At 33.4% G+C, this 24,606-nt stretch overlaps 1 protein-coding gene across 3 annotated transcripts in view; it reads right to left on the bottom strand.

The window, feature by feature from the left end:
* Nucleotides 1–24,606, bottom strand: part of PDS5B (PDS5 cohesin associated factor B) — a 182,073-nt gene that overhangs the window by 63,917 nt on the left and 93,550 nt on the right. For all 3 annotated transcript variants that reach the window (XM_044927354.2, XM_044927352.2, XM_044927353.2), the window contains exons 11-18: nt 22,282–22,427; nt 19,960–20,111; nt 18,621–18,734; nt 12,283–12,364; nt 9,538–9,586; nt 7,155–7,294; nt 5,601–5,716; nt 355–460 (exon numbers count right to left, since the gene is read on the bottom strand). In XM_044927354.2, the coding sequence (XP_044783289.1) occupies nt 355–460; nt 5,601–5,716; nt 7,155–7,294; nt 9,538–9,586; nt 12,283–12,364; nt 18,621–18,734; nt 19,960–20,111; nt 22,282–22,427 (905 nt within the window). The remainder of the gene's footprint in view (nt 1–354; nt 461–5,600; nt 5,717–7,154; nt 7,295–9,537; nt 9,587–12,282; nt 12,365–18,620; nt 18,735–19,959; nt 20,112–22,281; nt 22,428–24,606) is intronic.

Genomic DNA, 24,606 nt, shown 5'->3' with positions numbered 1-24,606 from the left:
TAAAATTTTGGTGCTTTCTGTGGTAGAGTTAGCAAGTTCTTTGCACACTAATGAAACCTTCAAATTATAATCCTTAATATAATTAACACTAGGCTATATTGTATAATTTAAACATAAAAATATTAATATTTAGCTTACATGTATACATGTATACACATGTATAGAATGTGTATACATTCTATACATTCTTAGAATACACAATTTCAAAATTACCTAAAAGTGATTAAGAAAATTTTACTTTAGATTCTATTAACCTAGAAAAGCAAATCTCAAGACTAAAATGTAGAAACTATATATGTAACAGTTATCTCATTAAGCACTTAAGTGCCTAAATTTCAATGTAAGCATATTTACCTTAAGCAGTTCAAGACCGGCCCTGATGGCTTGATCAGTTGGAACACCCTCATCTTCATCATCTGCTGTTCCATCTATTGATTTGTTCACTTGCTTTATAAGAGCACTAAAGTATGACAAAAAAAATTTTTTTTCCATTTTTTCAACTCTTTTTTTATTGGCAATGTTTAAGAAAAATAATCCTGAGTATTTTCTATACAGATCAGAACTAAACCACACACAAATTTGATACAGCTGTTTCCCAACCATTATGGCAAAACAAAAAGCTGTAATAAATATTTCGAGATGCTTCTTTTTGATATTATATTTCCCTGTGTCCATTCAAATGAGGTCAAAATGTTATCTGACTTGCTGTTTATTAACACTGTATTTTTATTCTTCTTTTGCTGTGTGAAGTTTAGGTCCAAACATGTGACTCCTAAGAGATGTTTTCCAATTATCTAACGTTCATTATGGCTCCAATATGTAGAACAACATATATGGAAATAAAGGATAAATGGTAACATAAAGCACTTTCAAACAACCTAGCAAATATTATTGTGTCCGGCACTGTTATGAAAGCCAGAAAGGACTGCTTCTGACAGGTGTAAAAATGTCATACAACAAACATACAATAAATCCTCACTAGAATAGTTAGAACAGATCACAAAGGAAATACAATCTTTTAAAGTTTTCTTCTAAAAACAAGCTTAAGTGATTTTAAAATAATCATTTGAAATGCACTGTCAATTATCCAAAATACTCATTCATTTTGTTTTTACTACAAAAAACAAGTTAACAAGTATCAAGTCAGAGACCTAATATAAATCAAAATACAAGAAAATTCAATTATTCAATGTTTTTTAAAATGCTTAGTAGATTTATGTTTCTACAAAAATATGTACTCAAATCTAAGGTCAAGATATGAGTCAAATACATCTGTTTTCCTTGTAATATCCTCTTAAATTAATCATTCCCTTAACAGTTAAAATCACTGAGAATGTTTTCTGTCCTGTTCTGCCCATTTTCCCTCCTTAACTGTTTCTCATAGCTCCAACTACTCCAAATAAAAATCTTCAGCCTGAATTCTCTTCCCAAATATTCATCAGTTCCAAGGTTTTCTTTACCTAAACGTACCAAAGGAATGAAAAATGCCATATATCCAAAATGAAATTCATTTCTTTCTTCCATGACTAAGAGCAGGAAGCTCTCTGTCTAGTGAGGGGAGGCCAAAGGCCAAAATAAGTAAATAAATACATTAAAAAAGATAATCAGGAAGCAATAAGGACTGGAGAGAAGGCCAGGACAAGTGAGGCTGGTCAGCAAGGGCAGTGAGGAAAGGCCTTCCTGTAGGGGTGGCACTGCTGTTGTTTAGTTGCTACATGTTTAGTTGCTAGCTCATGTACAACTGAGCTAGTAACCACAGAGTCAGAGCCAGTGCTAAAAAGCACCAGCCTGGAGAATCAAAGAGAATCAACTGAGAAACTATTACAAAACACCAAGAGTTCAGTGAGGTGACGCCAACAACACTAAAAATCGACAGAGCTATTCTGTATTAGCCAAAGCCACCTCAAAAACACAGTGGGGCGAGGGGTGGAGGAAATCTATTTATAATGACAAGTCAAAATGTATAAAAACTAGGAATAAAAAGTTTTAAATGCACAGAATCTGTATATAACTTCTAAAATTATTAAAGGGAGCAAAGAGATTTGAAAAAATCAAGACAAGTATCTTCGTAAGATGGAAACAGTATTACAAGAATAGCATTTGCCACTGTATCTAAAAATATCTTACAGGAACACAACTTGGTGTGGGATAAGATTCAACACATGCATTCTATAACTCATCTGGAAACATTAAGTAATGTTTGAGAACAGCTAGTAAATATTAAGGGAGGAGGGATGAAAGAACTTTCTAAACGAAATTTAAATTTTTATCATAAAAGCCTTAAAATACAAAGAAACAAAGGGAAAAAGTCCAGTAAGACCCTAAATATTGTTAAGAATTTATCCTACAATAAGGGAATGTCTCAAATAAAATAGGAAAGAACCAATTTTTCAATAAATGGTTTGATACAACTAGCTACTAGGCTTTTAAAAAAGGATGGCTCTCTTATCTCCACCTTACAATGAAATGGATTCCAGAACAATTAAAATCTAAATGTAAAAAACATAGCCACCTAATACGATGGCAGAAAGAAATAATAAAGGAGACAAATCATGTAATTTAGTATTTATTAATGTCAAGCACAAATTTAAAAGGCAAACTGTGTTATTAGCCTTATTTTATAAAGTATTCATATAATCAATAAAAAATGACAATTTCTCTAAGCCACTTTCAGAAAAATAAGAAGAAAAGCAATTAGCCAAGAAACAACATATGGGGTAAAAACATTCAACTTTAAACAGTGCCATCATTCACTGCAGCCATAAAATTAAGACACTTGCTCCTTGGAAGGAAAGTTATGACAAACCTAGACAGTGTTTTAAAAAGCAGAGACATCAATTTGCCAACAAAGGTCTGTTGTCAAAGCTATGGTGGTTTTTCCAGTAGTCATGTACGGATGCAAGAGCTGAACCATAAAGAAGGCTGAGCGCCGAAGAACTGATGCTTTCGAATTGTGGTGTTGGAGAAAACTCTTGAGTCCCTTGGTCAGCAAGGAGATCAAACCAGTAAATCCTAAAAGAAATCAACCCTGAATATTCATTGCAAAGACTGAAGCTGAAGCTCATCTTTGGCAATCTGATGCAAAAAGCTGACTCACTGGGAAAGATTCTGATGCTAGGAAAGATTCTGATACTGGGAAAGATTGAAGGCAGGAGGAGAAGGGGACAGCAGAGCACGAGATAGTTAGATGGCATCACCAACTCAATGGACATGAGTTTGAGCAAGCTCCAGGAGATGGTGAAGGACAGGGAAGTCTGGCATGCTGCAGCCCACAGGGTTGCAAAGAGTTGGAAATGACTTAGCAACTAAACAACATCATTCACCTATAAAATAGCAAAGACTGAAAAGGGTACAGCCACTATTAGGAAAAGTTAGGTGAACTGGACACTCCATGACTACTGGTGGGGAAGAGAGTGGAACCTTTCTGCAGTGTGATAGTTAAATCAAGAGGGCGCTGGAGCCAGACTTCCTCTGTTTAAATGCCATTAGCTACTTCCCAGCAGTGGGAAAGTTACTCTAACATCAGTGTAGCTCACTGTCCCTTTCCTGTGAACTGGAAATAATAATTTTTTTGCCTTATAAAGAGGTAAATGAGTTAAAACACACAAAACAAAGAGTGCACACTATAAGCACTAATGGCTATTACCTGTTATTATTAGTTATGACTGAACATATCTTATGTATTACCAACCTACAAAGACATGCTTTGGTCCTCAGTCTTTTTGTTCATAAAATGCATTACTTCTGGAAACTTTATCTTAACTTTCAAAAATACTGCAATAACGTGGTTTTATCTTTCTGTAATTTGATTTTAAAAAATTGTTTGTCATGCCCAAACAAGAAGCATATCCTTTCTCAGCAGCTCCCTTCATTCTTTTCAAGGTACTACTATTCTCTTCATCATCTGGATTTGACCCCATAAACTTCTCACCCCTCCTCCATTTTATTCCCCATTTCCAGTAAGAGGACCCGTTTCTAAGGCTGTTCTTTTAAAACCTTCCTCAAATATGTTCTTTCCTTTCCATCCCACTATCGTCATCCAAAGAAAATTATAACAACACCTTAGCAGGCTCTCTCTTCTATTTCCCTCCTCCTGTTCATCATCAATCATTCCTGCTTCTCAACAGACCAAAGAACAAAGTAAAAGCTCTAAAGTCAGATCCTAAAGGCTTTCCACAATCTGACACCAAATGCTTTTTGAGGATCACCTCATAACACTTTTACATTTCTCCAAAGAGTAACTTAAACAGATGGCAATCATTTTCTAAATATCCTTATTCCTTCCTATCCGGTTAGCTTGGCTTATATAAAACTCAATAACTAGAATTCTCCTCCCATTTCTTGTAGAAATAAAATCTTACCCATTCTTCCTCTCACATCAAATACTACCCTCTCAGAGAAATTCTTTTAATCCTTTGAGCACTATCTGCATCAATTTTATGCAACTATAATATAATCTCTTAATTAAAATTCTTATTCCACTACTAGACAGAAGATTAATGAAAAGCATAAAGTATGCTTTGCCAATACCTAACTAGCATTGTTTTAAATATAGAAGACATAGGATTATTTAATTAATGAATTTCAGTCTGATTCAGATTTTTCCTTGTAATAATATAAAGGATTCCAGTTTTCGTTTTGCTTCCTTTTATTTTTGAAACTGAAGAACAGTTTCCTCAAATGAAAAACGAGGCAAGACGAGTCCAAAATGAAAAACAGGCATCCAACGTAGTATCCTCCTCCACTACAGAGGGTTAAAAGCCTAGAGCTATACCTTACGCCCTCCCTCCAAAAAAATCCCCAAAAGGGCTTTACTGAGGACAGTGTACCATTAGTAGTATTTTAGATTCTAATATACCTCTGAAAGGTACTACTGCTCACTAAAAAAAGAACATGCTCTCCATATTTTATAAGTAGTCCTGTTTTCAACTGGTTGCAACATTTCAGGAAAAGTTTAAAACAAACAAAAAAAGGTGGTTGGTGGGGTGGGGGGGACTTCACTGGCAGTCTAGTGGTTGAATGGCTCCACACTCCAATGCAAGGGGCACAGGTTCAATCCCTGGTATCAGGCTGTATGGCATGGCCATAAATAAATAAATAAGAAAAGAGCTCTTCCCACATTTTACAAAACCAAGTACAGACATAAAAAGAAAGTATTTTCCAAGATGTCAAAGTCAGGTGATATCAAACCTGAAACTTTAAATGAAGGCTGTCTTAAAAATAACATTTTTAGTTCTCAGATACCTACGAAATGCATCATATGCTGTTTTATAACATAATCACTTTATTTTCTTTTCCAGAAGGTAGAACTGCAACTTGTTTCTATCAGTTAACCTATGCGAGCTAACTAACCAGTATACTGTTAACAGATAAAAATTAGGCTTGTATTGACAAATTCTCATCCAAAAAGAGTACATAAAATTAAAATAAATAACATGAAATACTAAATACATACAGATATATATACAGATGAGTATATAGCCATTATGTATATACATAAATCTATATAGATTAGTGCCTTACAAACAGCAGACACAATAATGACTACTAAAGCATGAATGAATTAATGGTAATGAAAATTCAATATTTTCATTAAATACCTGATAGACTCAGTATCTATGTGCACAGGTGCTATCCTCTCCAAGAGAAACTTGATCATTTCCAGAAAAGGATTTGTAGGCTGTTTGGGGTTGCCCAACTTCTTAGTTATTTCACGCTGTAATGGAGATGTTCAAAATATTACAAAAGTATGTTTGAATAATTCATTACATTAAAATGTTAAGAAACTACAATAATTAAAATCACATAGTACCAGTACTATTGGTATAGTATTGGTGCTGGAATAAACAAATCAATACAAAAAGACTAAGAATTTAGTAAAGGACAAAGGTAACATTTCAAGTAAACAGGAAAAGGATTATTCAATATATTGTTATACTGAATATACTGGAATAGTTCAATAGACATTTTTTAAAAATAAAAGCAGAGTTAGATTCCTATCTCACATCTTACACCAAAGATATTCCAAAAGGATAAAAACAAACACAAAAGAATAAAACCAAGGGTCATGGGATATCAAACTTCAACAAGCAAAATTATCAGGGGAACGTATTAAAACTACAGATTCCTGGGCCTCACTGTGAAGATTCTCATTTAGTCAATCTGGGGTGGAGCCAAGAATCATCTTTTATAAAAGAATTTAGGAAGATACACGGGCAACAGATTAAATAATACTGACATAAGTAAATATTGTCATTGACCTGCAGTACAATGGGATTTCATAAGCAAGACTCCAAAGGCAAAAACCTTGAAGAGACCACTAACAAACTTAGTGAAATAACAAAACTATCATATGTAAAGGGCATCATAAACAAATGAAAAGGGCTAAACTACAACTGATGGAAAACTACCTGCAGCCTAATTAACACACAACGCCATGACATACTAACGAGCCAATGAGATAAAGACAAATAGTCTAGAAAAGTAGGCAGATTAAAAACACAAAATTTACAAAAGAAATAAGAATGACTAATATATCCAAGGAGAAAAAGTGCTCATATGATTAGCAACCGATTTTATAAATGCTATCAAAATAATAATGTTTTTGTTTGAGTTTTGTGTTTCCAACAGTGATACTGGCCAATAGCGAATTTATCCTAAAGAAAAGAAATCAAGATTGTGTAAAATTATTAAGCTATAAAGATTATTTATTTTTTACATTAATCAAAGACTGGGAAAAAATTTAAATGTGTAACACAAGTAGAGACCATTCAATAAATTATGGCACATATATTCAATGGTGTGCTATGTTGCTACTAAAGACAATACAGTAAAAGACTAATGAAAAAGTAAAATATACAAAGCTCTGTATAATATAATCTTATTTTAGAAGAACATACACCATAACATTAACAACTGTGTCTATAGAGTAATTATAGTTTAATACATTATTATTTTTGTGATATTTCCTAAATTTTACATAATGAACATAAATTATTTTACAAAAGGGGACAAAAAAGGATTTGTGGGCTTCTCCAAACATTATGGAGGAGCCTGGCAGGCTACAGTCTGCACAGAGTCCGGGTTGCACAGAGTCAGACATGACTGAAGTGACTTATCACCAAACATTAACTCTTTTAAATTTCTCTCCTTACCACACAACCTTCAGCCTGTTTGCAGGAGCATGTTGGACTGACAAGTACTTCTAACTGTTTTCTTATTTTCTCATCATCTTCTAACACTTGTGTGAATTTCTTCATGAAATCCTGAGCCTTACCAGGATCCGGCAAATTTCCTTAAATTAAATTAAAATACAATTTTAGATATTTCCTTAAATAATAAAAGAGCAACATTTTTCATTCTTTACTTTGATGAAGAATCCTAACATACAAATTCATTTAATTTAATGAGATAAAATTATACAGATCCTTTAACAGTGAATTTTCACAAGTAAAAATTTTTTCCTAGAACATTAAATAAAATCGTTGTGAAGGACCACCTATCCAGAGAAAGATCAAACTGGTTAATTACAAATAACTCCGTATAATATCTGAAGACCTTAAACGTCAACCTGAAAAATACCAATTTTATTACTGTCCCATGAGCTTGTACATACATTGTTCTTTTGTGATTCACAGCAAGAGATCAAGATCAGTAAGATTTACCTTGAAGAAACTATGTTCCTGTTCTGCACTGTTTACTGTTAAAACATCCACAGAAAATGCACACACGCATGCTGCTGGGTACCAAAACAGGCTGAACAACATGGTCCAGGTGTTACTGCCAGATATACCACTACCACACGAGAAAGTCTGAGCTCTTACGGAATCAAAGATTAGTTTTATACAGCTCTCCTAATACATCACTAACCAAAACACTTATGAAAGCTAACAAAATATCCATCATAACATCATTTTTCTGGCTGCTCACAACTGTAATAGAGAACCAGACTAGGTAGAACCCTGCTAATAAACAGGGTAATACAGAAATATGGACTCTAATAAAAGTAACAGAAACCTGTTGAATCTTAAAATATGAATACAGTAAATGCAGTCTTCAAGTTCATATATGACTCTGAAGTTCCATTTATATCTTGGCTACATGACTGAACATGGTAAGAACTAATCTCCTCCCCCCAACTATGTGACTGTGTAACCTTTCCCTATTTCCATAACACAAAAATTCTACTGTACTGTTTATCAACAGTTTTGGAAAAAGTCACTTTACAGACCCTCCACAGCATCATATTAAGGCTACAATAAAGCATATCACCTAAGAAACAAAATGAAAAGAAAGTGAAGGGAGAGGGAGAGAGGAAGCAAAGAGAGGAGAAAAGGAGGAAGGGAAACACAGCAACAAAAAAATCCCTTTAATTCAAGATTCTACAAACATACTTGACCACTGGAACTCTTTTTTTTCTGATGGTACTACTAATACGTGCAGGATATTAATATCCCTTGGAGCAGAATTTGGGAAATACTGTACTTGTTGGAAGAAAATGGATACGAAGTTAAAACAGAAAGACTACAGGAGATTATCTCCTTTAGGGGATACTGTCCACAGCCAACCAACCAGAGAAATACTTATTTAAAAGCAATAGCATGATATCACTTGCTTTAAGTTATCCGAAGGGACTGAAAACTAATTTAACTGCTCAGGACTACAAGGTATTTTGGTGTGAAATTTCTACTCATGCCAGAGTTTCTATCACTTAGTCTAATACCCAATGAATTAGGTTACTATTCTTTTTTAGTGTCTTAGCATACTTCCACATACATCCTGGAACATTTGTTAACATCTCAAAAATCCACCTAAGATCTCTTCATTAGCCGAGTGGAAGCTCAGTGCAAGCACTTCCCCAGGTTGCTCCTGATCTTCCCTCCGCCTTCATGCTGTACACAGTGATCTCTGAGGTGAGAGAAAAAGCTAGTGCCCTGCAAAAAAAACTACTTTTCCCTGCCCTGAACAAAGGAAACATGCTACACAACCCTTTAGTATTCCCTGTTAAAGGCAATTAAATAACATTTTATTTGACATAAAACAAATGTTTTATTTGAAAACATTTTATTTGAAAGCAAAAAAGTGAATTAACTTTTTTTCAAAAAAAAAAATTTGCAGTTATTAAGTATATCCTTCATTCTAAACTTTGACTCACAATGAAATTAAAGTTTCAGAGAGATTCACATTAGAGCAAACAATAGGTAAGCACAGGCTCAGTTTTTAACAGCAAGCTTACATAGCAATTTGAATGAATTCTCAAAAATAAATTTATGCAATAAGACCTTTATCTAGCTCTTGCTCATACCAAAACACAAAATAATTCTGTGCAGAATGCAAAATAAATGAAAATAAGGGGAAAAAAAGGAAAGCTGAGTATGCTGGGGGAAAGAAAAAAAATAAAAATCAACTAAAAAACGTTAATCTTTTCCTATATTATCATAGCCTAAAATGGAACTTTGAGGAATATTTTATACTACCAAAGAAAGAAATATCTCAAATAAACCTTAAATTTTACATATAATATTTTAAGTAACTTACTTGTAATAACCATCACTTTTGAAAATATGGCCTTGACACTGGCATCTGTCTGAAAATCACACAAAAAAATGCAAAATTAAAATCTCCTAACAATAATCTTCATTATATTCTTCAGAAAGTTAAGCATAACCCACTCACACTCTAGGCCCACGCCCGGACCACCAGTATATGCTCCTTCTTTAGACATGTTTAAACCCCCGATAAACTGAATGAAAGAAGCGAAGTCATAATCCACCCTCGTCACTTCTTCCCTCATCCTGTTTTGTCATCCTCCCAAAAGGGAAAGAAAAAAAAAAAAGATATGACGGCTGCATCAACCTTTTGGGACACAGAGGTATTTTGTTTTTCTTAAGTATACTCAAAGGACAGGACAACTTAGTTTAAAAGGGGAACAAAGTAATCTGGAAATGTTGGTTTTCACATTTGTAGTCTATCTCAAGCAAAAAACTGACAAGTATATAATTCTGATTGAACTGAGGTATTTAAGCCTGAGGATTATGACACATAAGTCAGGAAGCCACTGGGAAGACGCTAGATGAAGACAATTAAGATACCACTAACATGTACAAAAGATTTTTCCAAGAGGGCTAGTTATATGCTGCATCAGTGTAGTATAATATTTCAGTGAATGAATGTCTTCATTACATTGTGCTTCATGTAACATATTCTGTAAAGTTATGGGTATGAATGATGTTTCTAAGAATGCTAGCTATTTATTCACTGCATCAGGTTAGTGTTATTTAATGAAAAGAAACATCACCAACAAAGTACAATACTGCAAGTCACTTTGAGAGACACTGAGCAAATCAGTTAAGTTAAATGAAATAAGTAGAAGGGCTACATTGCTAAGAAAGAATAAAATTATCTTAATCAGAAGGAATAAAGAAGAAGTCAAAGAAAAATATTAAATATCTAAGAGTCTTCCTGATAAATAGGCAGAATTATAAACAGACAAAAATTAAACACAGCTTTGGTTTTTTTTTCTAACTTTAACTGTATAACATCTACTAGAACTCTCAACATAAAGTGAGTATTAAGTATGTTGATATATGGCAAAACCAATACAATACTGTAAAGTTAAAAAAATAGACTTAATTCTCCTTTCACTACAATGCCGCTTTAGAGTACCATCCTCCTCCATTCTGTTTCTTCTTCAACCCCACCACACAAGAATGAGAATTCTCTCTTTGATTTAGATACCATGTTAATTATTTTAAGACAATTTAAAGGAAAATACCGCAAACTAGAAGGGAATAAAACACTGTAACTGAATTGAGACTGTATTTTATTCCTAGACTGAACAGGAATATCATGAGACCCTGCCAAGTTTTTATGAACAAGCAAAGAGAAGAAGCTCACACTAAATAAATTTTAAAGGGAGAGTGAGAGTCAACAAAGCTATTCTTGATTACAGTCTCATACATCACACTGCTCAACACACAACCTATACACTTAAAATGTTATTCGGCTGCTATTATGACTTTAATAATGCTTTCAATCAGGAATAATTTTATACACATGCAAATGAGACCATCTCACATTCTAAAATAGTATGTTTGCAACTTTAGAGGTAGTAAATTAATATGTCTCTAGGTGACAAAGAGGGGCACTTTATCTAGAGCTTATTACCTGAAACACTCTTAACACTGCATTATAACACTGACTAAAACAAATGTTTACTGGCTGAAATACACTAACTTAACTGAGATTTTCCAATTTCCCTCCTTCGCACAGAAGTACTGAAATAGCAGAATTACTAAAATAATTTTAAGTCATTGTGTAACAAGGAAAAACTTACTCTAGTAGGTTCAACATAATCAGGAATCACAGAAGGTTAAATTATGTTCAGTAAGTCATAAACAAAGAGATAATTGTTAGCCTATAAAACAAAAATACTACTCAGTTGTAAAGCTTCAATCAGGCAAACAAGGGTCAAGAAATGTCTTATTACTACACTGATTTAGAGGTTAAGAAAAAAGTGAGGTCACCATAAACCACTCACACAACTACTGTTAGCTCACTGATTTTTAGGGCAAATGGCAAGATTTACACCTAGGAAAACTGGAGATGCTCTCCCTTAGATGAAAAAAACTCCACTCTATTGACTTCTGTCCTATGAACAGAAAGTGTATGTTGTGGGGAAAGGGTGAAGGAGTCCACTATGTGCCAAAAAAGAAACAAAAATAACACTGCTGTTTTCCCTGGATGCAATTTAAAATGACCAGACACACTGATTTTTCAATGAATTGTATCTTTTATAGGCCTACATACAACATTCTCAAACAACATCAATTGGATGAATAACTACCATTAAATTATAATTATGAAGACCAGGTAATACATTAAAATTACCATAATATTAGTTGTAAGTAAAAATATCAAAATACTAAACTATAATTACATGATTTTAAAACTTTCTATAACCACAAGACTATACAAAGATGATGGCAGCATTTCAGTGCAGCAACATTAAATGCAATTTTACTTTTTATATGCTTTCAATAATGCTGAGTTATTGATTTTTTTTTTTTAATTTACAAAAAAGGCTTAATTCTGAGTACACAGAAGCACATTCTGTTTCCTGTTGGTTATCACCTTTTGCAGATACAGTGAATTTAAGTTCTTCTATGTAGTAACTTTCTTAAAAATTTCAGTGTTCTAAGTTAGAGATCATAGGTTCTAGAGTCAGAATTGTTCCACCCAGAAACAGCTGTTCAACACATAGCAGAAATGGTGATAACATACTTTGGGTTGCTTAATTAAGTCGAGCAAATCCTTTACTTGATGTCGGAGCAGATTTTGACACTTCCACATTTCATTCAATGCTCTGAAAAACATAAACACATAAATTTAAATAACAAAATGGGATAAAAATCCTTCTAGGATATTCCAACTATATTATTTTTTTCTATAAGTTCAGGTTATAAAAGGAGATGACAAAAATAGGGTAAAAGTTACAGGGGCTAAGCAACTGATGATATATGGAGAGAGAGAGAGGAGTCAAATAGAAGAGATAATAACATTTGGGGAGATGGGCATATCAAAAGAAAGGAATTAGTGGTGATTGTTTTTCCTTTTGTATAGAAATAGGGAAAATTTCTCATTAACTGGAACACATTTGCAGGCAAGGGCATAGGAATTAACTGAGGTGATTACAAACTTGAGAAATAAAGCAATATTTAATGGAATAATATCTTGCAGTAGGTAGGATGAAAAGGAATAAAAGACAGACAGAAAACAGTGAGCTCTGAGATAATGGGGATACTTTTTCCTGAAAGAAAAATATTATAATTTTACATAATATATATTATATACTTTATTAGTTATTTATAAATTATACTGTTATATAAGTGAACATTCATCTTACACAGCAAAAATTTTGATGTCCCCATAACACTTTTATTGTTTTTGGGCAGAAATTTAAAAAAGAGATTTATATAAGAAATTTATATTTATATATAAAATATATATAAATCACAGAGAGCAGTTAATGTTATTTAAATGCTGAGTTATAGAATATCAGAACCATTTATATTTAAAATTTTAAAAAAGAAATTTTCCAAAACCAAATACTACTTCTCATTATTGTTTTCAATTATCTATACTTCTATTGGGGCTTCCCCAGGTGGCACGAGTGGTAAAGAATCTGCCTGTCAATGCAGGAGACCAAAGAGACTTGGGTTCCATCCCCGGGTCAGAAAGATCCCCTGGAGAAGGAAATGGCAACCACTCCAGGATTCTTGCCTGGAAAATTCCATCGACAGAGGAGCCTGGTGGGCTATAGTCCACAAGGTCGCAGAGAGTCAGACACAACTGAGCACATACTTTCTATTAACTCCATTATCACACATACAAAGCACTGCTCTGAGACAATAATTTAATGCAGACATATATAAACCATGTAAAAATATTCATTTTCTTTTGATAGACAAAGCAATTATCTGCTTAATATTTTCATTCTCAACAGCGTGTCTTAAAAGTACTTTTGTATTTTTTTAAAAAGGAGATAAATTGGCAGAAATTTGGACACAAATTCCTTTATAGTAGTCCCTTATAAATGGTACTAGCAAAACAACAGTACTGGGGCATTTTCATCTTAAAATACCTATACTTTACTGTTTTCAAGGTACTAAGGTTCCCTAAAGTTTAACAGGCACATTTCAAGAATGCAAACATCAAAAGAAAAATGAACATTATCCAGAGGACTGAAAAAGTCTCACAGCAAAGTAGCAGTTATGTAATTAAAACAATAATTTTGAAAGAAACAGAGCAGTTATCTGTGAAATTACTTCTGAACCCCAAAGTCAATGAATTCTCTCCATACCTACACATTTTATCACTACTTGTAACCCTAAAAGGCCCTGGAATTTGAAACTTGCTTTCACTTAAAGCAGAAAAATAAAAAAGAAATTATCTTACCTATTATAGTTGTTTATTAATTTAAAGATGAAATCTTAAGTAATTCTAAAGCTTATTATAAACTATAACAGTTGCAGCTTAAGTCAAAAAGTGACCATTACATACTAAGAATTTGTACTGTAACAATCAGGAGGGGCACCCCCTCAAGCATTTTAATCAAATTATATTAAGCAGCAAAGACAATGTGTCCTTGTGTTTTGCCTTTCTAAACAGCACTTAAGGGAAAAAAAAATTGTACTAGTGGAAGCAGTATTACTATACTAGGAAGACAAGTATCCATCCATTCATTCAATATTAGTCTGAATTCCAGCTCTGTCACTAAATAAAAGTGAAAAATCTGACTAGAGCCTGGATACTCTTACATTTGTTGACTTTTTTTTTTTTTGATTAAGTGACATTTTAAGTAGACAACTAGTCTCCTCACACGGGCTTCTCCTCATTTGCACCAATGCACTACATGTTTGCGTCTTTTCAAAGAAACAGAACTGCCACTGAGCCACAGAAACCTGTCAAATGTTGACGAGAACCTCTCCTCCAATCTTCTGCTCTCAACTGGCAAACTACCCGTCAGACTCGGCAGTACAGAACTGTCTAGAAGAGAGTCTGATGGAGGAAGGAGAAGACACCACCAGGACACCTGATAGTACCACTTACTCTCGTGGATAACAGCTGCTCTGGGCAACTTGGAGGAGGTGGAAATACACAGCATGATCAGAGGGCACGCAAGCTGCCTCAGTTCTCCTCTCCAATCATCAAGATACTCAGTTAACTTAGTGACCAAAAAGTGGGTACATATCAAAAAGTTTAAAATATAGAAGATACTTTGTCTCCCCCAAAAGAACATCATCACAGAATAAAATATATGGCTCTTTCAATAAATAAAAATCCTTACCAAACAAATTCTTAGCAGGAACCTGCTTGTTACACAGGAGCTATTTTAAATACCATTCAAACTAATTAGAGGTCATAAATTCAAATGACTTTCTGGGCTAGAATGGTAATACAAATGAATGAAGTAGGACAGGCACTATAATACAGAGTAATGAGCACTGTGGTGAAATCAGAAACATTAAGTAAAACATCAACATCATTAGTATTCAGGACAATGGAAAGAAAAGGAGACAAAATTTCATACCCAAAAGATTCACAAAAAATAAAATGCCAGACAGAGGATGGAGAAACTTAGAAACCACTGGCAAGAGTATAAATTAGTATAATCATATTGGAAAATGATTTGACTAGTTTATAATGCTGGAAACGTGCATCCTCAGCAGTTCCACTCATAGCTGTAACTCCAATGATCCTAAACCTTGTCTGCCCATTAGAATCCCCAGAAATGCTTTTCTAAAAACCCCAATGCACACACTACAAACTAGACAAATTAAATGACAAACTGAGGGTGAGATTCATGTGTCAGTGTTTTTTAAACCTTTCCAAATGATTTCAACATGTAGTCAAATCTGAGAACCATTCACAACTATACCTCAGAGAAATTCTTGCATGTTTACTAAACTGGAAAATGTTCACAGAGGCATTATTTGCACTATTAAAAAATGAAAACAACACAATTGTCCATTCTTTCCATGCACTCAGATCTGCAATGTCAAGATGATGGAATAGAACTGTGGAATAATGACAAAGTAATTCAATACCTCAGTGAAAATGAATGACCCATAAGCTCTGTAGAGAGAGTGGATGAAGTTTAGGAACATAATAGAATGGTGTGAAAAAAAAATCACAGAAGAGTATACCCACAATCACTCCATTTTTGTAAAGTTCAAAAATGATCAAAACCAAAAAATATATAACTAAGGGATACATACATACATATAATAAAACCATTCTTTAAAAGGAAATGAGAAACACAAAATTAAGGTTAGTGGTTTCCTGAGAGAAAGGAGGATGAAAGAGGGTGGGTGGTAGATTCATAGACAGTTATTACTATGCTTCAAAACTCATCATTTCTTTGGGTGCATAAAATACTTCATGACAGTGAATGTAAAGACTTTTGGAGAAAATAACCACAGACAAAACGTAAAGAATAAGTAATAAACTGTTAAAAACCATCAGGTGTATAGTTGGTCAGTTAATTCAAAACGTTGATTAATAGGAAGTAACAGACAAAGGGACAAATTGAATTAATGGAGAACTTACAAATGGATAACACAGTTGTATAGAAACTTGAGAGTGTGGGTATTACAGGGAAGTCATTAGAGAGAATAATGGACTTGAATATCCATGTAGAAAATAATATAAGATTCTTATTTCACATCATGCATAAAAATAAATTACAGGAAGAATAAAGATCTCAATCTGAAAAGCAAATCTTTAAAATTTTATTCAAAAATATAAAACAACAAATTAACCTCAGCATAGAAAAGAATCTTTAAAATGCAGAGAGAGCACAAGCAAAACCAAAAAAGACTGATATATTTGGTTATATTAAAATTAAAACTTTTATATGTGCTAAGACACCATAAGCATTGTTAAAAACATAACTATAAGCTCTAAGATATATTGTGCACATACCTGACAAATGTTTTAGTCTATAGAACGTATAAAGAAACTTTACAAAAAGTTGATTTAAAAAATTAATTTCAAAAATGTTATATATACACACACACACACACACACACCCCTTACTTATTTTAACTTAAAAGAGATAAGTATTCATGCACTCACCAACCATTTTTTTAGAAATCAATTGATCTACAGATTGGAATTTACTTTCAGCTTTTCCATGAAATTATTTTTCAGTATATCTCAAAATATATTTTCAGTATATTATTTTAGTTCTGAAATTGCCATTTATGTTTTGTGTATTCTATTCACAAATTTTTAAATTTTCTTTTCCATTTCTGGTATTAACGGTTTCATTAGTTGTTTGCTCCTACGGGTTTGCAAGTTATACACTCAAATTTTTTTAGGGGTGACTCAAATTTTTAATAGGTATAGCCGGTCTAATTAATCAACATGTCATATCTGTCCTCACTCTTACACGATGAAAGAACATCAAAACACTACCTGCCATCTTCACATGTTGTTATCGGACAGTGAGCCCCTCCCAGGGAGAGAGAAGGGTATCCCAGGGCCTCTCATGAGCTCACAAATTGTTGTAGGTTGACTCAGTGTCAGGCTAGATGCTAATCTACTTTTTAATACAGATCCCAACACTCGTTTAAGAAAACTATCCTATTCCTTCTGGATTTAGTTTCCTTTTTTATTCTTTAGAAATTTTTTCAAGTAGGATCTATGTATGAGTGGTGAACTCTCACTTTTTGCTTAAAAGTGTCTCTAATTCATTACTACTCATGAATGACAGCTGAACTGAGTCAAGGCATCTAGACTGGTTGTGACTTAAAATAGTTTGTTCCAAAAGGGATATACATATATGTATCATATCTCATCCATGCTAAGAGGCCATCAACTGCATCATGAAGAAAAGGATGCACTCCAATTTCAGAGATGTCAGCATATGAAAATTTAAGGTTTTACAATCAATTAAATACAGTGGAAACATATTTTACAATAGGCAGTGGAAAAAGAATGAGTTTTGGAACCAGGTAGAACTGAATTCAAATTCTGGCCTTGTCTCTTACTACTTGCATAATTTTATGCAAGTTAACTGATCTCTGTGGGATTCAGTTTATCACGTGGAAAACAGAAAAAATATCACTTATGCTAGGAGTTGCCAAGTTTTTTCTGTAAAAGGCCAGATGGTAAATTTCACAAGCTTTGTGGGTCATAAGGTTCCTGCTGAAATTACTCAACTCTGCCAATTGCAGCAGGAAAGCAGACACAGTTAACATACATTCCTGTGCCTGAAATACAGTCGATATTAAGAAATGTACATTTTCCCTCCTACAATCTTTTTCTCTACATTTCTGTAAAAGATATAAACAGACATATAACAATTTCCATGGGGAAAGTGAAGTGAAAAATCCCATTAAGCTGTGACAGGAATGAAAATTAGGTACAGCTCCCTAGACTTCTAATTTCTTCATCTGTAAATCCATTAGCTGGGGGTTAGGTTACCCATTTACTAGAATACTAAGGATCTATACTTCCTGAAACCTAGAGCATATCAATCTCCAGGCCTCAATTTCCTAAGCCTCAGTACAATTCAATTGGCAATTCCTCTTTCATGTACAAAGTGCCAATTCTTTACAAAGGCCGTCAAAAGCACTTTTTGAATGAAACATGGTCATAAAAATATATCTTTGCTTACATTTATGCAAAACTATAACACCTGTTGAGATTATGCAGCACAAAAATATGTATCCTACTGGTTTATACTATAATTCAAATCAGTATCAGGTAAAAATAAGAAAGTACTACTTTCACAATATGGACCCTTCTGATGCCTTAAGGAATATAAGCAAAAAACAAAAAATACATCAATATTTCTTGAGACAACAGAAAAAACTAAATCCTAAAAGCTACCCAATCAATCAGCTGTTTTTCAATTAGTTACAAAAATCCTTGTTAATCCCATGTTAGTAGCAGTACTCTCTGAAAAAATATCCAAGTGTTCTGTTGTGTCTGACCATTTAAACAATGTACATTACATAAACTGTCGACATTAAAAATAGTTGTTTTCATTTCCATAAAATCCAGTATACTGCAAAAGATGGAAAGAACAGAGTTTGACATTTGAAACATACTTCACTGCATTTAAATCCAGGGTGGCATACAAGTAATACAAGCATTTCATGCGTTCTGTTGTTTCCAAATTGTGGGGGACCATGTATTGAGCAAAGATCCGTTCAACAAGCAATCTATGGAAAAACATAAAGTACTCTATTAATTTCTATAAATATATGTACTATATATGTATATAAATTTCTAAAACATATAAAAATACATGTAAGAGAGCTTCTTCTTTCTGAGTGGAGATGAGATTTACAAATCAAAAGATTTCTTTAACAAGAAGAGCCTCCCCGACCCCACAAAAAAAATGGTAGCTGGATATACAAGAAAACTCCTATACCTAGCAAAGATAGCTACTTCTGCATGATCCTGGGCAAGTTATGTACTAGGGGATCAATTGCATTAGCTAAATAATAAAGGGTTAAAAAACTACACTAGAACTTTCCAAGTGACAAATTCTAATCTAAGTTAAAACTAACAGGGAAATACTTTTCTTCTGAGTTTCCATAGTGATCATAATGAAAAATGACCTAGATGAACAAAAAGAATAGGGGAAAGGGGAGCTACCAAATCAAAATGCAAATCTCTGTGCATTGTCACATGCTCAAAAAGCTGAAAAATGTCAATTTTTTAAAAATAGTAACTGTGAAATTTCTTAGATAGTATCAACCTAAGATACTCAGTTTCTACTTCCTACACCTCTTAAAATTCTAAGATGTCCTACTGGTTCTTAATTTTCTTATTTTGATCCTCATGGGTAAGATCATTTGGACCCCACTAAAAATTCATCAAGTCAATGCAGACTGCAAGCAGGATTTACAAGTCTACTAACTATAGAATGGATAGGTTCCATACAAGATCTATTCTTATATACTGGAATAAAAAAACACAAAGACTATATTCAGATAATGTGTTTTTATATATAAATTTATAAATTATTTTTTAGCCTTAAGTAGGAACTGCTTTTATTTAAAATGCCTAAATATAAAAGGTGTATATTTTACTTATATTTGAAAAACAATGTGAATCCTTATAATACAATTACCTATGAAACAAAATTTAAATTATAATTGCATACATTTCTACTTTCAAATATTACTCCATTAAAATACAGTACATGAAAATGACCATAAAAGATGTATCCATCCCTAAAGTTATATGTACATCACTACTTCATTTATGGCTTTGGCGGGAAAGCAACTAGTCACTCAAAATTTTTAACTTGCAGTAAAAACCAAAAAGGGAGTTTAAAGTTATTAAAAAAAAAAAAATAGTTCACCTAAAACAAGAGCTCAACAAGTTATATAATACCAAAAAGCACCAAACATTTTACTTATGGTCTCTTTAACTTACCTATCATCAATACTATTTTGATAATATATATGGAGCAATTTGTCTTTGATCCATGAAATCTGTTTTGCAGCATCTTTCCCAGCTGCTGATTGTAAGGCATATTTCTTATAAATCTGGGCAAGTCCCATCATGGCTTCTTTGCGTACTCTCCACTTAAAATAAAAGCATTTTTTTTAATAATTCAAAAATGCCTCCTTATATTAATTCCTTCAAGTTTAGTTACCCCCTTTTTTATTTACTTCACACAATATACTTTAATCATATACTCTCACTTACTAGATGTTAATTTGCAATAACTATGAAAAAATACAACTATCATTTTAATATTTACTGCATCAAGCATAGACATCTATTAATATATAAATAATTTTAATGATTTGATATCTCCTGGAGAAGGAAATGGCAACCCACTCCAGTATTCTTGCCTGGAAAAATCCCATGGACAGAGGAGCCTCTTGGGCTGCAATCCATGGGGTCGCAAGGAGTCGGACACGACTGAGCAATTTCACTTTTGATATCTTGGACCCTTACCAACCTCTAAAAACAAATTTCAATCACAATCTACTTAATGTCATTTAGAATTAGTGAGGGAAAACATGTTACACCAACTTTTAAAAGGCAAAGACAGTTAAGCGCTATTCCTTATAGAATTTTTCCAAATTATGGTCTATATTAAACATACTTGTAAAGGTACATAGAATAGTGGCTTTATCAGATGCTGAATGTAAAGACACATTAGTGGTTCATTTACCTGGGAAAGACATTCAGGTGTCAGAATAACATATTCAACTATTTTTTTAAACAAGTACGTATCTGCTATATAGCTAACATTAATTATCTCGGTATGAGATTAACCTTAACTTTTACAGCACTGTAATCAGTAGGATGTTAGTAATATTTAGAACTTCACGAATCTGCAAAGACTATTCATTTTTCCTTTGCAGTCATAGCAACATTTTTCTTTTGGTTTCTCTTTTAATTACAGTAAAGAATAGTCCTTATTTCGTCCATCCATTGCATACACACTGAAATAAAAGACTTCAAAAGCTTTACTCAAAATTCAATACATTTGTAAAAACTGTATATCCAATTTCCCATCTTACCTCTAGCTCCTGAAACTGGTGTTTTAGGGAGAATTTAAAGATACAGAGCAAATTGTAATACTGCCAATAATGTAAATACATTTAACAACATTTTGGTATTCAATATATACAGAATGACCCAAACAGTCCTACAATGAACACAACACGATGATCAAACACATGTGAAGCATGATCCCAACAACACACGAACTCTGACCATGAAAAAGATTACTCAGAAGGCTGTCACCCTAGCATGATGCAAACCTCTTTTTCTTCCTTTACAACTTTTGGCCTTTTCATTGTTTAGTACCCTACTGATATATTCAATAAAGACAAGTCTAAACTTATAAGTTGCTCTGAATACCTACAGATTTCACAAGAAAACCATGCAACTCCTGTCCATCTATTATCCACCCACAACCAGCATGATCAAAGAGAGAATTAAATGATGAAGAGAGCACAATCAACCCTGTAAGCAACTGTCAAAATGTTGTAAAGTATTTGCCTGGTTAAAGTTATTCATAGCTACCAACAAGCCTCCTGCTTTCTTTGCCAATTAACCCCTAAATACATCAAAGATTTTCATCTTTCACCAAAATTACTCTTAAGTCTAAGTCTATAAAATCCATGCCATGAAGGAAAGGCAATGGGGAGGAGGGGAGAATGAATATTCACTGAAACACTAAGCACCGAATACATTCAAGGCAACAAGGAATACAAACATATCAAGACACAGTTAGTCCCCTGTTCGAAAGCCACTAACTAATGAGTGGAGCTATTTGGTGCTCAAGGAAGAAGGTCTGGGGTCATGGAAGGTAGGCGAGAAGCATGCTGCTCTGCTCGGGTTAGCTTTGCCATGTTGAAAACATCTTTTATTTTCTATTCCATAGAAATTATAATACAATCAGCTAGAGGACTATGAATTGATACCCGTATGAAAGGAAAAACAGAAGTTGTGTCAGAATTCTTCACAAAGTCACTTATTAAGATTAGTGTACAGGTTAAATATCTGACTAATCTACCACTTAGACCTGTCCCATTTGAGGATGAACAAATAATATGAACAAAATTTAATGTAACAAAATGTAAAACCTTCTTATAAACATTATTTTAGGTATTAAAATGCTCCCCCCAAAAAAAGAGCTAATTTCATTTAAATCTCAATATTTGCAAGTGAAACTCTATTAAAACTTCGAGTATTCAAAATACAAACCTACTAGTAATTATTATTCCTACTTACCCGTTTGTCTAATGTTCTCTCTCTCACAAAATTAAGTAAGTGATCATTGACCAGAAGAATATCTTTTTTAGCAGCTGTAACTATAGACACAATAACATCATGCCTAATAGCTTCTTCAGGGTCATGTGACCTCACTTTAAGATACTCTGAAAGATAAAATTTTATTTTATTAAAATGGAACTTTGATAATTAAAATGTCTTAAAAGATTGCATAAGACCTTTGAAAGTAAACCACAACAAAAACAAAACCTAAGTAGAAAGTTTAATGTTTCAAAAAATATTAGTAGCAGGAGAGACAGAAAGGAAGAAAGAAGGAAGGGTTAGTCCTTCAGTCAAAATACAGTAGTTTACATGCAACTGAGTAGTAAATCCCCTCCCCATCTATATGGGGCAGGGTGGATGACTTAGGAGTTCCTAGGCTCATTAATTCAACAAGCCACATAAATGAATCAAGAAGTATATCAATATTTCACTTTTTTTTTTAATGGTTAAAATATTCAAGTCAAGTGGTTCTGTTGGGAAAAGACTAGAGAATATAAGTTTCTATCTTCCTTAACTAAGCAAACCTTTAGTGAGGTTATTGAAAGATTAAATTAAGATAATGGCAGCAAAAAAATAGGATTACAGGAAAGAGCATAAGACAATTCCACTTAACTCAACTAAAAGAAAGACCGAAGGGATGACAGAAGAAATGAAACATTAAGCAATTATGAGAGACTGGGGGAGAATATTAAAGCAAAAAACATGGGAGTTCAGATCTGGCACTGAGAAAACTGAAAGAAAAATGAACGATCTTCAGTAATGATATATTAGGCTTAAGGAAGAGGTACCACAAATGAATATATTCCCTGGTGGCTCAGATGGTAAAGAGTCTGCCTGCAATGCAGGACACCCAGGTTCGATCCCTGGGTCGGGAAGATCCCCTGGAGAAGGAAATGGCAATCCATTTCAGTACTCTTCCCTGGGAAATCCCATGGATGGAGGAGCCTGGCAGGCTATAGTCCATGGGGTTGCAAAGACTCGAACAAGACTGAGCACCTTCATTTTCACTTTCACCACAAGTGAACATAAATTATTATTCAGCTTTTTAATTAGAAGACTAGTAAGATATAATTTTGTTGTTCGGATCTGGAGTAACATATATAGCCATGTCTATAAACAACACACAGTGCTTATGATTGTAAATGGATTTACTACTCAATAAATGAACAGTTAACAAATACAATGTAAAAGCTCATAAAACCAATGCCCAGGTCCTAAGCTCCTCCACCTTGAACATTCTCTACCAAATGGAATTATTTCAAACAGTGAGAAAGACAGTATGTGTGATAGGCAATGAAAAGTGGATACTGTACAATAATATAGAACAGAAGAAATCGCAGAACAAGACACCAAAGGCCAGTCTTCATCCAAAGGTGATGCTGTATATATGGTGGAACTGGAAGGGAGTCCTTTATTATAAGCTCCTTCCAGAAAACCAAATAATTAATTCCAACAAGTACTGGTCCCAATTAGACCAACTGAAAGCAGCACTCAACAAAAAGCATCTGGAATCAGTCAACAGAAAACACAATCTTCCATCAGGATAATGCAAGACTGCATGCTTCCTTGATGACCAGGTCAAAATTGTTACAGATTGGCTGGGAAGTTCTGATTCCTTGCATTATTTACCAGACATTGCACCTTTGGTTTTCCATTTATTTCAGTCTTTACAAAAAAAAATTTTCAATTCTGTGGATGACTGTAAAAGGCACCTGAAACAGTTCTTTGCTCAAAAAGATAAAGTTTTGAGAAGATGAAATTATGAAGTTGCCTGAAAAATGGTAGAAGGTTGGGAAACGAAACAGTGAATATGAAGTTTAATAAAGTTCACAGTGAATATAAAGTTTAATAAAGTTTTTGGTAAATACAAAGTATGTGTTTTATTTTTAAGTTAAAAACCTGAAGGCCAACCCAATAATAATAACCAATAATATGAAAGTTGGGGAAGAGACTGCTCAGAGTTAAAGTATTCAAGGGTCCTTGATTGCTCAGAAAGAAGCTAGTATTCTGATTAACTTTAGACTTAGTCAACAATGCGGTGAAAGCATGAAGGAGAATGTAACTTTCAGGCCCATGGGGATAAAAACAGAAAAATGAGAAGAAAATACACTGAGCAGATGAGAGGAAAAATAGAAATAAGAGAAGCAAAGAACAGGTGTGTAAAATAGAAAACACAAAATAAGATCATAGGAATAAGTTCAACTATGTCAAATTCAATATACATTTTCAATAAAATTTTTAAATCACTTTAAGAATACTACATATAATTTATACATACGTACA

The sequence above is a fragment of the Bubalus bubalis genome, chromosome 13 (assembly GCF_019923935.1).
Source record: "Bubalus bubalis isolate 160015118507 breed Murrah chromosome 13, NDDB_SH_1, whole genome shotgun sequence".
Classification (NCBI taxonomy): Eukaryota; Metazoa; Chordata; class Mammalia; order Artiodactyla; family Bovidae; genus Bubalus; species Bubalus bubalis.
Note: the sequence above shows the minus strand (reverse complement) of the source record. Positions and strands in the feature narration are given on the sequence as shown.